This window comes from Muntiacus reevesi, chromosome 3 (assembly GCF_963930625.1).
Source record: "Muntiacus reevesi chromosome 3, mMunRee1.1, whole genome shotgun sequence".
NCBI lineage: Eukaryota > Metazoa > Chordata > Mammalia > Artiodactyla > Cervidae > Muntiacus > Muntiacus reevesi.
This window is the reverse complement of record NC_089251.1, coordinates 77,548,825-77,561,679: the sequence shown is the minus strand read 5'-3', so window position 1 is coordinate 77,561,679 and position 12,855 is coordinate 77,548,825. Positions and strand designations below refer to the sequence as shown.

The following is a 12,855-nucleotide window of genomic DNA, read 5'->3' as shown; positions in this document are numbered from 1 at the left end:
AAGGTCACCTTCAATAAGAAAGTCAGGTTGTTGTGGGTGAGATGGAAGCGAAGGGCCCACTGAGTCAATTTGAAGGCCATATTCAGTACTTCACATCTCTTTTTTTTTTTTTTATTAAAATACTGAGTTTATTTCACATGTATATTTTTGTCTCCCCACCATTTCCATCTGTCTGACCACCACTACTACTGTTCCTATCATAACATTCCATACATACTTAAAACCAAGCAAAGGGTGGAGTTCCATCTTTAAAAACTAAACAGGCATTTTGGACAACACATTCGTGGCAATGGAACGTGGACAACATTTATCAGACATGGTAGGGAAAGTTCTCACTCTGCATTATAAAAAGGACAGCCAGATATCAACTGTTACAGAAATGAAATAAGACGGAAAATTTTTAACAAAGTGTTTAAACTGTTTTCTTAAAGAGACTTCCTCCACTGCCAGAGATCTTGAATAGCCTCCTGGTCAGTCATCCGGAAACAATTCTTCACATAATTGATAAACTTGGCTTCCACTTTGGGAAGTGAACCACCTTTTTCTATACTTGCTTGCATTTTTGCTTTAATGTCTTCTACAGAGCTAGGTCCTTTCGGTGTTTTAGGTGTTTTTTCCTGTTTTTTGAAGGATTCTTGACCTTTTGATCTTGGTGTTGATGGTTTTGAGTCTTTTCCATTTTGGTTCGATTTTTGTGCATTTTTGACTGGAGTATCTCGTACAGATTTCTTTATTGGAGCTTTTTCTTCAACTTCCTCATCAAAATCATCATCATCATCATCATCTTCATCATCATCGTCATCTTCATCATCATCGTCATCTTCATCATCATCGTCATCTTCATCAGCAGCAAGCTTTACTTTTTTCTGGGGAACCTTGCTACCACTTCCAGGGGCAGAACGCTTTCCAGATATACTTAGGAGTTTCACATCCTCCTCCTCTTCATCTTCTGACTCTGCATCTTCCTCCACAGCTACTAAGTGCTGTCCACTGATATGCACAGGCCCTGAACCACACTTCAACTGTAAGACCACAGGTGGTGTAATTTCAAAGCCCCCAAGAGAAACCGTTGGCTGTACAGACATTTTCAAAGTTGCCAGTGTTACTTTAATTGGACTGCCTTCATAATTCATCACCTCTGCTTCAACAATGTGTAACTCATCCTTTGCTCCAGCCCCTAAACTGACCGTTCTTAAAGATAACTGGTGCTCATTTTCATCATTATCCACCTTGAAGTGATAATCTCTGTCAGCCTTCAGTTCACAACCGAAAAGATAGTTCTGGGGCCTCAAGGGGCTCATGTCCATGTCCATTGAATCCTCCATGGGTGGCGGCACGCACTTACGTGGGAGAGAAGCCGGACGGAATTAAACGACTACTATTCGAACGAACAACTGCGCAGGACGGAATCACACCAGGGCAGTACTTCACATCTCTTAGAATCCCATTTCTTCATTGCACAGTCAAAATCCCCAGTCTTCACAGTTAGACATGCTTATTGTGAAGTCTTTTGGAACATAGTATTGGAAGGACCTCCACTGTTTTCCCTTTTCTTTTTCTCACTTTTTTAAATCTTAAAACTTATTTTCTTGCAAGCAGTATGAATTATGATAGCAAATGTAATTATACTGGGAACAAAAAGTATAGTAGTCCCTTAGATCACCCCTTCTAACCCTGTAGTAACCACTGTTACTAATTTAACACGATCTCACAGACTGTTACATAAATATGTATAGACATCCATGAAATTATGTTCTGTGCAATATTCCATCATGTGATAGATCCACATTTATCTGTTTTGTGTATGTTTAAAGGTTGGGCAAATTTTCCCTCAGTTGTTCTTTAACATTTCTTGGTTGTGTGTGGGGGGTGTGGGCTATCATGTCATAGTTTTTTTTCTTACTGTTGAAGTTTATCATCAATTTGTCAATTTCCTCTTTTCCAGATTTCATTAGGATTCTAATTCAAATTGTATTAATGTTAACATTACTTTGGGAGGTAATTGATTATTTTATAATATTTTGCAATATATGGTTCTACTTCTGAGTTTTCTACTCTATTACTCTGATCTGTTTATGCTCTAATAACTCACTGTTTTAATCATAGAAGCTTTGTAGTATGTGTTAATATCTGGTGAGGCTAGTTCCCCCTCTTACTTTTCCAAGCTTGAAAAAAAAAGTCTTCCTTCCTAGTTTTATGTGAGTTGCAGTTAATTCTTAAGTTAATTTAAGGAAAACAGACATTTTTATGATTTTTGAAATGTCCTTCTCTGTTGGACACTACTTTTGGATTCATGGAAGTCTTTTGTTTGGTTGTTTTGCTTTATTATAGATTTTATCTGTTTCTTGTTAAGTTTATTTTAAAGTTTGTAACTTATTATTAGCTTTATTTATAGATACTCATCCTTAACAGTGAAAAACACTGTATTTTTTTCATCATAAATAAAAGTCACTTTGGACTCTCATTTCAACTGGAAGCATTTAGCATATCCAAAATGTTTTTTTCACTTGTAATCAGACAACCAACTAGATGCAAGATTTGAAGAACACGCTGTTTAAAAATATTTATTTTGGCTATGTCGGTTCTTTTTGGGGCATGTGGGCTCTTTTGTTGTGGTATGCTAGCTTCTTTCTGTTTGGGCTGCGCGTGCTAAGCTCTGGATCAGGTCACGCAGGCTTAGTTGCCTCTGGGCATGTGGGATCTTAGTTCCCCGACTAGGGATCGAATCTGTGTTCCCTGCATTGGAAGGCAGATTCCTGATCAGTGGACCATCAAGGAAGTCCTAAGAACCTCCTTTTTCTAAGTAATGTATTTTCTGAGAAGGAGTTAGGTTGGCAGATAGACACACCGTCAGTTAAAACATATTTGAAAAACACAGACATTGCCCTCATAGAAACTTTCATACATAGCTAGTACCTGGTTGCAGAGAAATCAAGTAGTAGAAAGCATCATGTTTAAGGACAGGTATTTAGGGCTTGATGCAGTCTGTGCTTACTAATAACCCTTTTACTTGTCTTAAGTGGATATGTTCAGACCAGTAGCCAGATTCCAGTATGCATTGGCATGGGATGTAAAACTTGAATTAATATCCTAAGTAGGTGGAAGCATCAGCCCCATGCCAGAATATTTTACAGGCTTGCTTTCTTTGTGAATGTGTCCTGGTGAATTTTAAGACGTTGTTGTGGCATTTGTCTTGCTGGTGAATATTTCTTTTTTGTGGCTTCAGAATTTAAAAATTCATTTATGGCTACCCATTGTCTAACAAACTCTTAAGATCTGGAAAAATGAGTATGTAGCTTGCAAACGAAGGTAAAAGTTGCTTTTGAGATTTAAAATCTTTATTGAGTTTGAATAAATACCTAAAGAATTTTCCAAAGAAAAAAGATGTCATATGTAATACATTTTGAATTATTATTTAGTTGTATTGTAACACTGGAATTTTAAGAAAGAAATTGAAAAGTATTATAACATTAAATTATTAAAGGAAAATGACTTTGGATTCACAATTTTGGGTGTAATCTGGCTGCACTGTATTTTAGCTGAGTAACCTTGGGAGAATTATTCAATCTCTCCAAGTTCCCATTCCTTTTTCTATAACACATCAGCGTGTTGTGGTGGTGAAGTGAAGTAACTCTTATAAGGCGTTTAGCACAGCACCCACTGCTTAGTGTTAGCTTCTGCAGTTGCTTCTGCTGGGCCACCGCTGCCTGCTGCTATGAAGTAAGTAGCTCTCGTCTATATTTGGGAACTTAGGCTGTGTCCTTATATGCTTTTAAAACTTGGATTAACTCATATACAGTCAGTCAATAGAAAAGTATCAGTATAGTGTGGAGATTATGTCAGTTATCTGAGGCCTTTCCAAGCAGTTATTCTCGCAGATGAAGAGCATTTAAGAGAAACAAAAGATGAAAATTCTCCTGAAGTGCCGTCCTCCAGAGCAAGTAGTAGCCTCAAAGACTGGGGTGCTTCCACTGTGTTGACAGTATATGTGTCATATTAGAGTTACAGATGGATGAGGAATATTTTCCCCAATGTTTGTAAAAACTTGCACCCTAGATTTTATTTTCAATTTTGTTGAAACCGTGCACAGTGACCTTCATCTCAGTGGAGGAAGTGGAAGTCCAAGGTTTAGGGAGATAAAGGACTGACTGACCTTTGTGCTTCGTACAATGTCAGTGGAGATTTAACTGTGTTGGTATTTTTATTATGATTGTTACTTTTTTTTTTAAAGTTACCAAGTTACCAAGCTCTGGTTACCAAGTTTGTAGGTCTTTAAAGTTTTGTCCTATCTTTTCATAAACACTATTATTTTTAACTGTCTAATTTTGCAGAATGTGTTTCCTATAGTGTGGTGGATGTTAATCAACTGAAAAACATCAGACCATAATAAGTAGTGCGGGTAGATAACTGGTTGCAACTGTGTAAAAGTACTAATTTATAACCCAGGACAATTTTGTCTTCCATGGGACATGAGATGATGTCTGTGACGTTTTAGACATGTTTGGTTGTCACAGCTGGAGGATGGGGAGACGCTACCGGAATCTAGTGAGTGGAGATCAGGGGTGCTGCTGAATACACAGTATCACACTCACCCCACAGTTACTGTTCTCCCCCATACACAGTTTACAGAGAAACCCTATTGTAAAGGGTTTTGGGGACATAGTGGGCACAAAATAAATGTTGGTTAATATTTACATAATTACAAAAATATTTAAATTTTCAAATATGAATTTTATGACCTGGTTTATTTCTGTGGGTTTTGATTCTGTCTTTGTGCCGATACAACTTCATTTGATTACTGTCGATGTAGATTATAATCCCACCCAGTTTAGATAATCTTTCATTATTTCCAGTAATGATAATATTCTTTGTATGTAGAGATAAATATTTGAATTATTTTATTGGTTTTCAAAACTAAACTTTGTTAAATTTAAGTTGAAATACTTGTGCAGAAACAATAGCCTTAAGATTTTAAATTTGCCCATTCATATCCATTTTAGTTCACTGATTCTTAAAATATTGATGTTCACTCTTGCCATCTTCTGTTTGACTACTTCTAATTTACCTTGATTCATGGATCTGACATTCCAGGTTCCTATGCAGTGTTGTTCTGTACAGCTTTAGACTTGACTTCCATCACCAGTCACAGCCACACTGGGCGTTGTTTTCGCTTTGCCTCTGGGCTTCCTTTGTGGCTCAGACGGTAAAGCATCTGCCTGCAATGAGGGGGACCTGGGTTCATTCCCCAGGCCGGGAAGATCCCCTGGAGAAGAAAATGGCAACCCACTCCAGTACTCTTGCCTGGAAAATTCCATGGATGGAGTAGCCTGGTAGGCTACAGGCCATGGGATCACAAAGAATCAGACATGACTGAGCAGCTTCACTCTGTCTCTTCATTCTTTCTGGAGTTATTTCTCCACTGATCTCCAGTAGCATATTGGACACCTACCAACCCAGGGAGTTCCATCTTTCAGTGTCCTACCTTTTTGCCTTTTCATACTGTTCTTGGGGTTCTCAAGGCAAGAATACTGAAGTAGTTTGCCATTCCCTTCTCCAGTAGACCATGTGTTGTCAGAACTCTCCACCATGACCCATCCATCTTGGGTGGCCCTACATGGCCTGGTTCATAGTTTCATTGAGTTAAGCAAGGCTGTGGTCCATGTGATCAGTTTGATGTTTTCTGTGATTGTGTTTTTCATTCTTTCTGCCCTCTGACTGATAAGGATAAGAGGCTTATGGAAGCTTCCTGTTAGGAGAGACTGACTGTGGGGGAAATAGTCTTGTTCTGTCTTGTTCTGATGGGCGGGGCCATGCTCATTAAATCTTTAATCCAGTTTTCTGTTGATGGATGGGGCTGTGTTTCCTCCCTGTTGTTTGATCTGAGACAAAACTATGGTGGCAAAACTATGATAATGAAGATAATGGAGACCTCCTTCAAAAGGTCCCATGCACAAACAACTGTACTCAGTGCCCCTGACCCTGCAGCAGGCCACCTCAACCCACACCTCCCCTGGAGACTCCTGGACACTCACGGACAAGTCTGGGTCAGTCTCTTGTGGGGTCACTGCTCCTTTCTCCTGAGTCCTGGTGTGCACCAGATTTTATTTGTGCCCTCAAAGAGTCTGTTTCTTCAGTCCTGTGTAGGTTCTATAATCAAATCTTACTCCAAAGTCAAATTACCTGGGGGTTCTCAGTCCCTTTGCCACATCCTCAGGTTGGGGAATCTGTTGTGGGTCCTAGAACTTTCTTAACAGTGCAAGAATTTCTTTGGTATAATTATTCTGCAGTTTGTGGGTTGTCTGCTCGGCAGCACAATGGTGAGGTTAATGGCAACCTTCTCCAAGAGGGCTTATGCCACAGGCTGTGTGACCAGGTCTCCTGCAACCAAAGCCCCTGCCCATGCAGCAGGCCACTGCTGACCCGTACCTCCACAGGAGACACTGACACACAGTTCTGGCTCAGTCTCTGTGGGTCTCTGGGTCCTGGTGCACAAGGTTTTGTTTGAACCTCCAAGTGTTCCTGTCAGGTATGGGGTTTTGATTCTAGACATGCTTTCACCCCTCCTACCATCTTACTGGGGCTTCTCCTTTGCCCTTGGACGTGGGATATCTTTTTATGGTGGGATCCAACATTCTCCTGTTGATGGTTGTTCAGCAGTGAGTTGTAATTTTGGAGTTCTTGCAGGAGAAGATGAGTGCACATCCTTCTACTCCGCCATCTTGTTATGTGGCGAGAACAAACTGGTCATAGCAAACACCCTCTTCCAACAACACAAGAGAAGACTCTACACATGGACATCACCAGATGTTCAGTACCAAAATCAGATTGATTATATTCTTTGCAGCCAAAGATGGAGAAGCTCTATACAGTCAGCAGAAACAAGACCAGGAGCTGACTGTGGCTCAGATCATGAACTCCTTATTGCCAAACTCAAACTTAAATTGAAGGAAGTATGGAAAACCTCTAGACCATTCAGGTATCACCTAAATCAAATCCCTTATGATTATACAGTGGAAGTGACAAATAAATTCAAAGGACTAGATCTGATAGAGTGCCTGAAGAACTATGGACGGAGGTTCATGATATTATATAGGAGGCAGTGATCAAGACCATCCCCAAGGAAAAGAAATGCAAAAAGGCAAAATGGTTGTCTGAGGAGGCCTTACAAATAGCTGAGAAAAGAAGAGAAGCAAAAGGCAAAGGAGAAAAGGAAAGATATTCCCATTTGAATGCAGACTTCCAAAGAATAGCAAGGAGAGATAAGAAAGCCTACCTCAGTGATCAGTGCAAAGAAATAGAGGAAAACAACAGAATGGGAAAGACTAGAGATCTCTTCAGAAAAAAATTAGAGATACCAAGGGAACATTTCATGCAAAGATTGGCACAATAAAGGACAGAAATGGTATGGACATAACAGAAGCAGAAGATATTAAGAAGAGGTGGTGGCAAGAATACATAGAAGAACTGTACCATAAAAATCTTCATGACCCAGATAACCACGATGATGTGATCACTGGACTAGAGCCAGACATTCTGGAATGCAAAGTCAAGTGGACCTTAGGAAGCATCACTACGAACAAAGCTAGTGGAGGGAATGGAATTCCAGTTTGTGCTATTTCAAATCCTAAAGATGATGCTGTTAAAGTGCTCACTCAATATGCCAGCAAATTTGGAAAACTCAGCAGTGGCCACAGGTCTGGAAAAGGTCAGTTTTCATTCCAATCCCAAAGAAAGGCAATGCCAGAGAATGCTCAAACTACTGCACAATTGCACTCATCTCACACGCTAGCAAGTAATGCTCAAAATTCTCCAAGCTAGGCTTCCGCAATATGTGAACCATGAACTTCCAGACGTTCAAGCTGGATTTAGAAAAGGCGGAGCAACCAGAGATCAAATTACCAATATCCGTTGGACCATCGAAAAAGCAAGAGAGTTCCAGAAAAACATCTGCTTTATTGACTATACCAAAGCCTTTGACTGTGTGGGTCACAACCAACTGTGGAAAATTCCTAAAGAGATGGGAATACCAGACCACCTAACCTGCCTCCTGAGAAATCTGTATGCAGGTCAAGAAGCAACAGTTAGAACCAGACATGGAACAATAGAGTGGTTCCAAATCAGGAAAGGAGTACGTCAAGGCTGTATATTGTCACCCTGCTTATTTAACTTATATGCAGAGTACATCATGAGAAATGGCAGGCTGGATGAGGCACAAGCTGGAATCAAGATTGCCTGGAGAAATATCACTAACCTCAGATACGCTGATGACATCACCCTTTTGGTAGAAAGCGAAGAAGAACTAAAGAGTCTCTTGATGAAAGTGAAAGAGGAGAATGGAAAAGCTGGCTTAAAACTCAACATTCAGAAAACGAAGATCATGGCATCTGGTCCCATCACTTCATGGCAAATAGATGGGGAAACAATGGAAACAGAGACTTTATTTTTGGGGGCTCCAAAATCACTGCAGATGGTGACTTCAGCCATGAAATTAAAAGACACTTGCTCCTTGGAAGAAAAGCTATGACCAACCTAGACAGCATATTAAAAAGCAGAGACATTACTTTGCCAGCAAAAAAGTCCATCTAGTTCAAGCTATGGTTTTTGCAGTAGTCATGTATGGATGTGAGAGTTGGAATATAAAAAAAGCTGAGTGCTGAAGAATTGATGCTTTTGAATTGTGTTGGAGAAAACTCTTGAGGATGCCTTGGTCTGCAAGAAGATCCAACCAGTCAATCCTAAAGGAAATCAGTCCTGGATGTTCATTTTAAGGACTGATGCTGAGGCTGAAACTCCAATACTTTGGTCACCTGATGCGAAGAATTGACTCCTTGGAAAAGACCCTGGTGCTGGAAAAGATTGAAAGCAGGAGGAGAAGGGGAGGACAGGGGATGAGATGATTGGTTGACATCACCAACTCAATGGACATGAGTTTGAGCAAGCTCCGGGAGTTGGTGATGGACAGGGAAGTCTGGTGTGCTAGAGTCCATGGGGTCTCCAAGAGGTAGACATGATTGAGCACCTGAACTGAATTGAACTGAACTGAAGATCTTGAAATCTTCTGTATTTGTCATCTTTTACTTTCTGAGAGTCTTGTAATTTCTTTATATAAACACGAATGCTAAGTTGGTTCAGTCACGTCCAACTCTTTGCAGCCCCAGGGGCTGTAGCCACCAGGCTCCTCTGCCCGTGGGACTCTGCAGACGAGAATACAGGAGTGGACCATTCCCTTCTCCAGGCGGTCTCCTGGACCCTGGGTTCGAACCCATGTGTCTAATGTCTCCTGCATTGGCAGATAGGTTCTTTACCACTAACACCACTTTCAATTTTGTTTCTTAGTAATTTATATTTTTGTTGCCATAATATATGGATTTATTTATATAATTTTATTTTTTTTACATTTTTGTTTTCATTGTCTTTGGAATGCCTCTGAGTTTTATATATTCATTTTTTAAAATTTTACTTTTCTTATGATTTATTTTTAAAACCTATTTTTATTGAGATATAATTATCATATAACTGTATGTTTAATGTTTTCATATGATTACATTTATATGGTGCAGTTTGAGTACCACCAAAGCATTAGCCATCTATCGTGTCGTGTAATTATTACTTCTTTTTTGTGGTGGGAGCAAAGATGTAGGCTCTTAGCAACTTTGAAGTTTATGCTGATAGTAGCGGTGTTGCTATCTGTAATCACTGTGCCCTGCATTACCTTCTATTTTAAGTGTGTCTGCTGAAACAAAATCTCCCTATTCCCCCCCACCCCCTTTCCACCCCCCATCACCACCATTCTACTCTGTATTTATGAGTTTGACTTTTAAGATTCCACATAGAAGTTATATCACACACTATTTGTTTCTATTAACTTTCCTTTGATGCATAACTTAAAACAGTGCCCAAAACTTTTATAATGTTAATAAAAATGGTGATAAAATGGCATCTGAGTTTCTGAATTGAATATAATATATTCTGATGGTTGTTGTAGAGAAAATGAATTATATTTAGAACAAAGAATATATCTAATTGTCCATCAAAGGATCTGTAAGATGCTATCTTCATACAGCCTTAGTTCTTCCAGTCTTTGAAGAACATTTTGTGCTCTTTGGGGGCATACTTAAGAAGTAGTTTGTTATTACTTTCTAAAAATCTTAAATTGTAGTTGAAGGGTTAGAGCGAACCTTTAAAATCATTGCTGAATCTATATTTTTTCAAAATTATGAAGAGGAACATATGAAGCAAAAAATAGGATGCTATATGTAATTAGTTGGTAAATACAGTTTGTAGGAATTCACAGATTAGAGAGATCTTCGTGGGTGAATGTGGGACCAGAGCAGATTGGAATTGCCCAGATTATCATAAATGGAGGAAGAAAGTGAGATTATTGCAGTCACTGGAATGAACATGACCAGCGTATAGAATTCATCTTGGTTCTGTCTTTGGCTTATAGTACATTCCCCAAAACCATTCTCCAGATTGCTGTTAGCTTTGTTGAGTATTTGGTTATATAGATTCTAGAGCTTCTTAAAAGATTTTCCCTTGTGAAAAGGGATTAAACTGATATAAATGTATTATGTGATGAATCCAAAATGGGGAATTCTCTAGAGTGACTTTAAATAGAACATTCTGTATTTTTTGTTGTTGTTATTTTTGTTCCCATCCCATGGTATTGTTTGTTTCAGTTGTTAGTAGAAAGACACTCAAGAGTGTTTTATTATTGTTTATAGCAAATTTATTTAGAATTCTTATACTGAATTCTCTTTATTCTGTATGCTACAAAATGTATGGATAGGATTGAAGTTTATCAATTTAACTAACTTAAATTTGAAAAGTCAATGTCAGTTTTATTAGCCTTACATCCTGGAATATATAATAGAAGGGGCTTCATATTGAATATCATCTTCATTTCATTTTGTATTATTTGAAAATATAGATTACAAATGTAGATTTAATATTTTTTTTTTTACTGTTCCTCTTACTTAAAAGTGTGTTTCTTGAAGATACATGGAAGTACAATTGCTTCATTTTTCTTTCAAAAGTTTCATGTTTACAGACTTTTGGGTTTGTAACTGGTTTTTTAAAATGAATCAGTTGAATGTTGTGGCTCAGCATGTGTTGTAAGGAAAAATAATGAAAACCAAAATCCTTTTAAATACCTTATATGTCTTTGGACTAGGATTCAGTCTGGTCTGTTTGTGCTTTTTTATTGGTGGTGGTTTTTTCTCTGGTTACCTACCTGCCTTTGCAGAGGGAGCAAGATGGACAGGCCCGCCCCGCCCCCTGGCCCTGAGGGTAGTGGCTGTAATTAGCAGATTGCAGATGGTTGGGGTGGGGATTCTGTGGCCCCCTTCTCCTTTTGAACCTCAGCTCCTGCTTTCTCCCGGCCTAGGAGGGAACACATCATAAGCCCATAGCCTGGATTCATCAGTCACCAGGGGCTGTTCAGCCTCACAGTCTGTCATTCAGCGCAAGTCGCTCTGCTTGAGATTAAGATGCCGTGATCAAAACCAAAACAAAGCCCAGACCAGTCCCTAGCCTGATAGGAAAGTCATAGCTGTAAATTAGAATCCAGTTGCCTGCCACGTCCATTACTATCCTTTGTCCTAACATGAAATCTTGCATGATGGTCTATCATCTTGTGACACATTCCTAAAAGAAAGCATCTTGTATTAGCCTCAGTCTTTTCCTCAGTCTCTTGATTGTTTCCGTCTCTCTGTTAATGCCAACACTGTCTATGTAATTCTCAAGGCTGGAAACCTTCCCCTTAAACCAGTCTGTCATTGATACCCCTAAATATCCTCTCTAGGCTCTTTATTATCCCTGTCAATACCTGTCTCTCTGTCTGTGTCACATGTCTCTGTAGAGCAGATTACTCCATTGCTAAGTGTAAGATGTGAAATTTGGTTCTCGTTCTGACACTCTCCTGCTAACAAGGCAAGGGCGTCGTATTACTTCCAGACAGACATCTATTCAGAAACCCTGTGCAGCATCTTCAGTAGTATTTTTATAACCCACTTCTTAACAGCTGTCTCTTCTCATTCCCTTTGATACATGCACTCCTGACAAAGTTTGCTCCTTTTCTACCACATCCTTAAACCCCACGACTTTGTTCCTATTCTCATTTACTTTCAGTTCTCTCCCGCTGCCAGTGTATCCACACCCTTCAGTTTTTTCGCAGGAACGCCACCTCCTGCATGACATCATTCTCTAGCTAGCCTGAAATGATTTCTGTCCTCTTCAGGATCTTGCAGTCATATGTGTATGTCTTTGCGACACCTGTTCCTATTCGTTTGTATCGTAGTTCTTTATGAGTAAGTTTTATCGTTTGAGTGTCTTGCAAGAGAGCTTTCTTTTGTGTCTCTATCTCCTTTAGCAAGGCTTGGAGCCTCACACATGTGAATACTCAGGAAAGACATGTTGATGACTAAGTAAAGACATCACATGGTTAGTTTGGTTGTGTTACCAACATTCTCTTTACAGAGTGTTCTACATCTGCTATCTGAAGAAATGTACACAAACCATGAACATTTACCTTACAGTTTTAAAGTCGTGGTGACCACAGTCGTCAATCATATGTGACGGTGTATGTGCCTTGTGAGTAACGACTCTGTTTTCTTTGTTCTCGGACAGGAGAATCAGATGAGAGAGAACAGTCAAAATTGGAAGTGAAGGTTTGGGACCCAAATAGCCCACTTACAGACCGACAGATTGACCAATTTTTAGTTGTAGCCCGGTGAGTATGGCGTGGTTGAGTCAAGCTATATATATACACACACACATATATTATATGTATAATATGAAAGAATTCATAGAAAATTTGTGAGTTTTCCTTTCTTTGTGTTCTACTTTTTCATTAGT

At 39.3% G+C, this 12,855-nt stretch overlaps 1 protein-coding gene and 1 pseudogene across 4 annotated transcripts in view; one reads left to right on the top strand and one right to left on the bottom strand.

Moving 5' to 3' along the window:
- The window catches only part of MTA3 (metastasis associated 1 family member 3), a 185,194-nt gene that overhangs the window by 84,688 nt on the left and 87,651 nt on the right, over positions 1 to 12,855 (top strand). For all 4 annotated transcript variants that reach the window (XM_065929367.1, XM_065929368.1, XM_065929369.1 and 1 more), the window contains exon 7: positions 12,628 to 12,730. In XM_065929367.1, the coding sequence (XP_065785439.1) occupies positions 12,628 to 12,730 (103 nt within the window). The remainder of the gene's footprint in view (positions 1 to 12,627; positions 12,731 to 12,855) is intronic.
- Positions 326 to 1,414, bottom strand: LOC136164433 (nucleophosmin pseudogene; annotated as a pseudogene).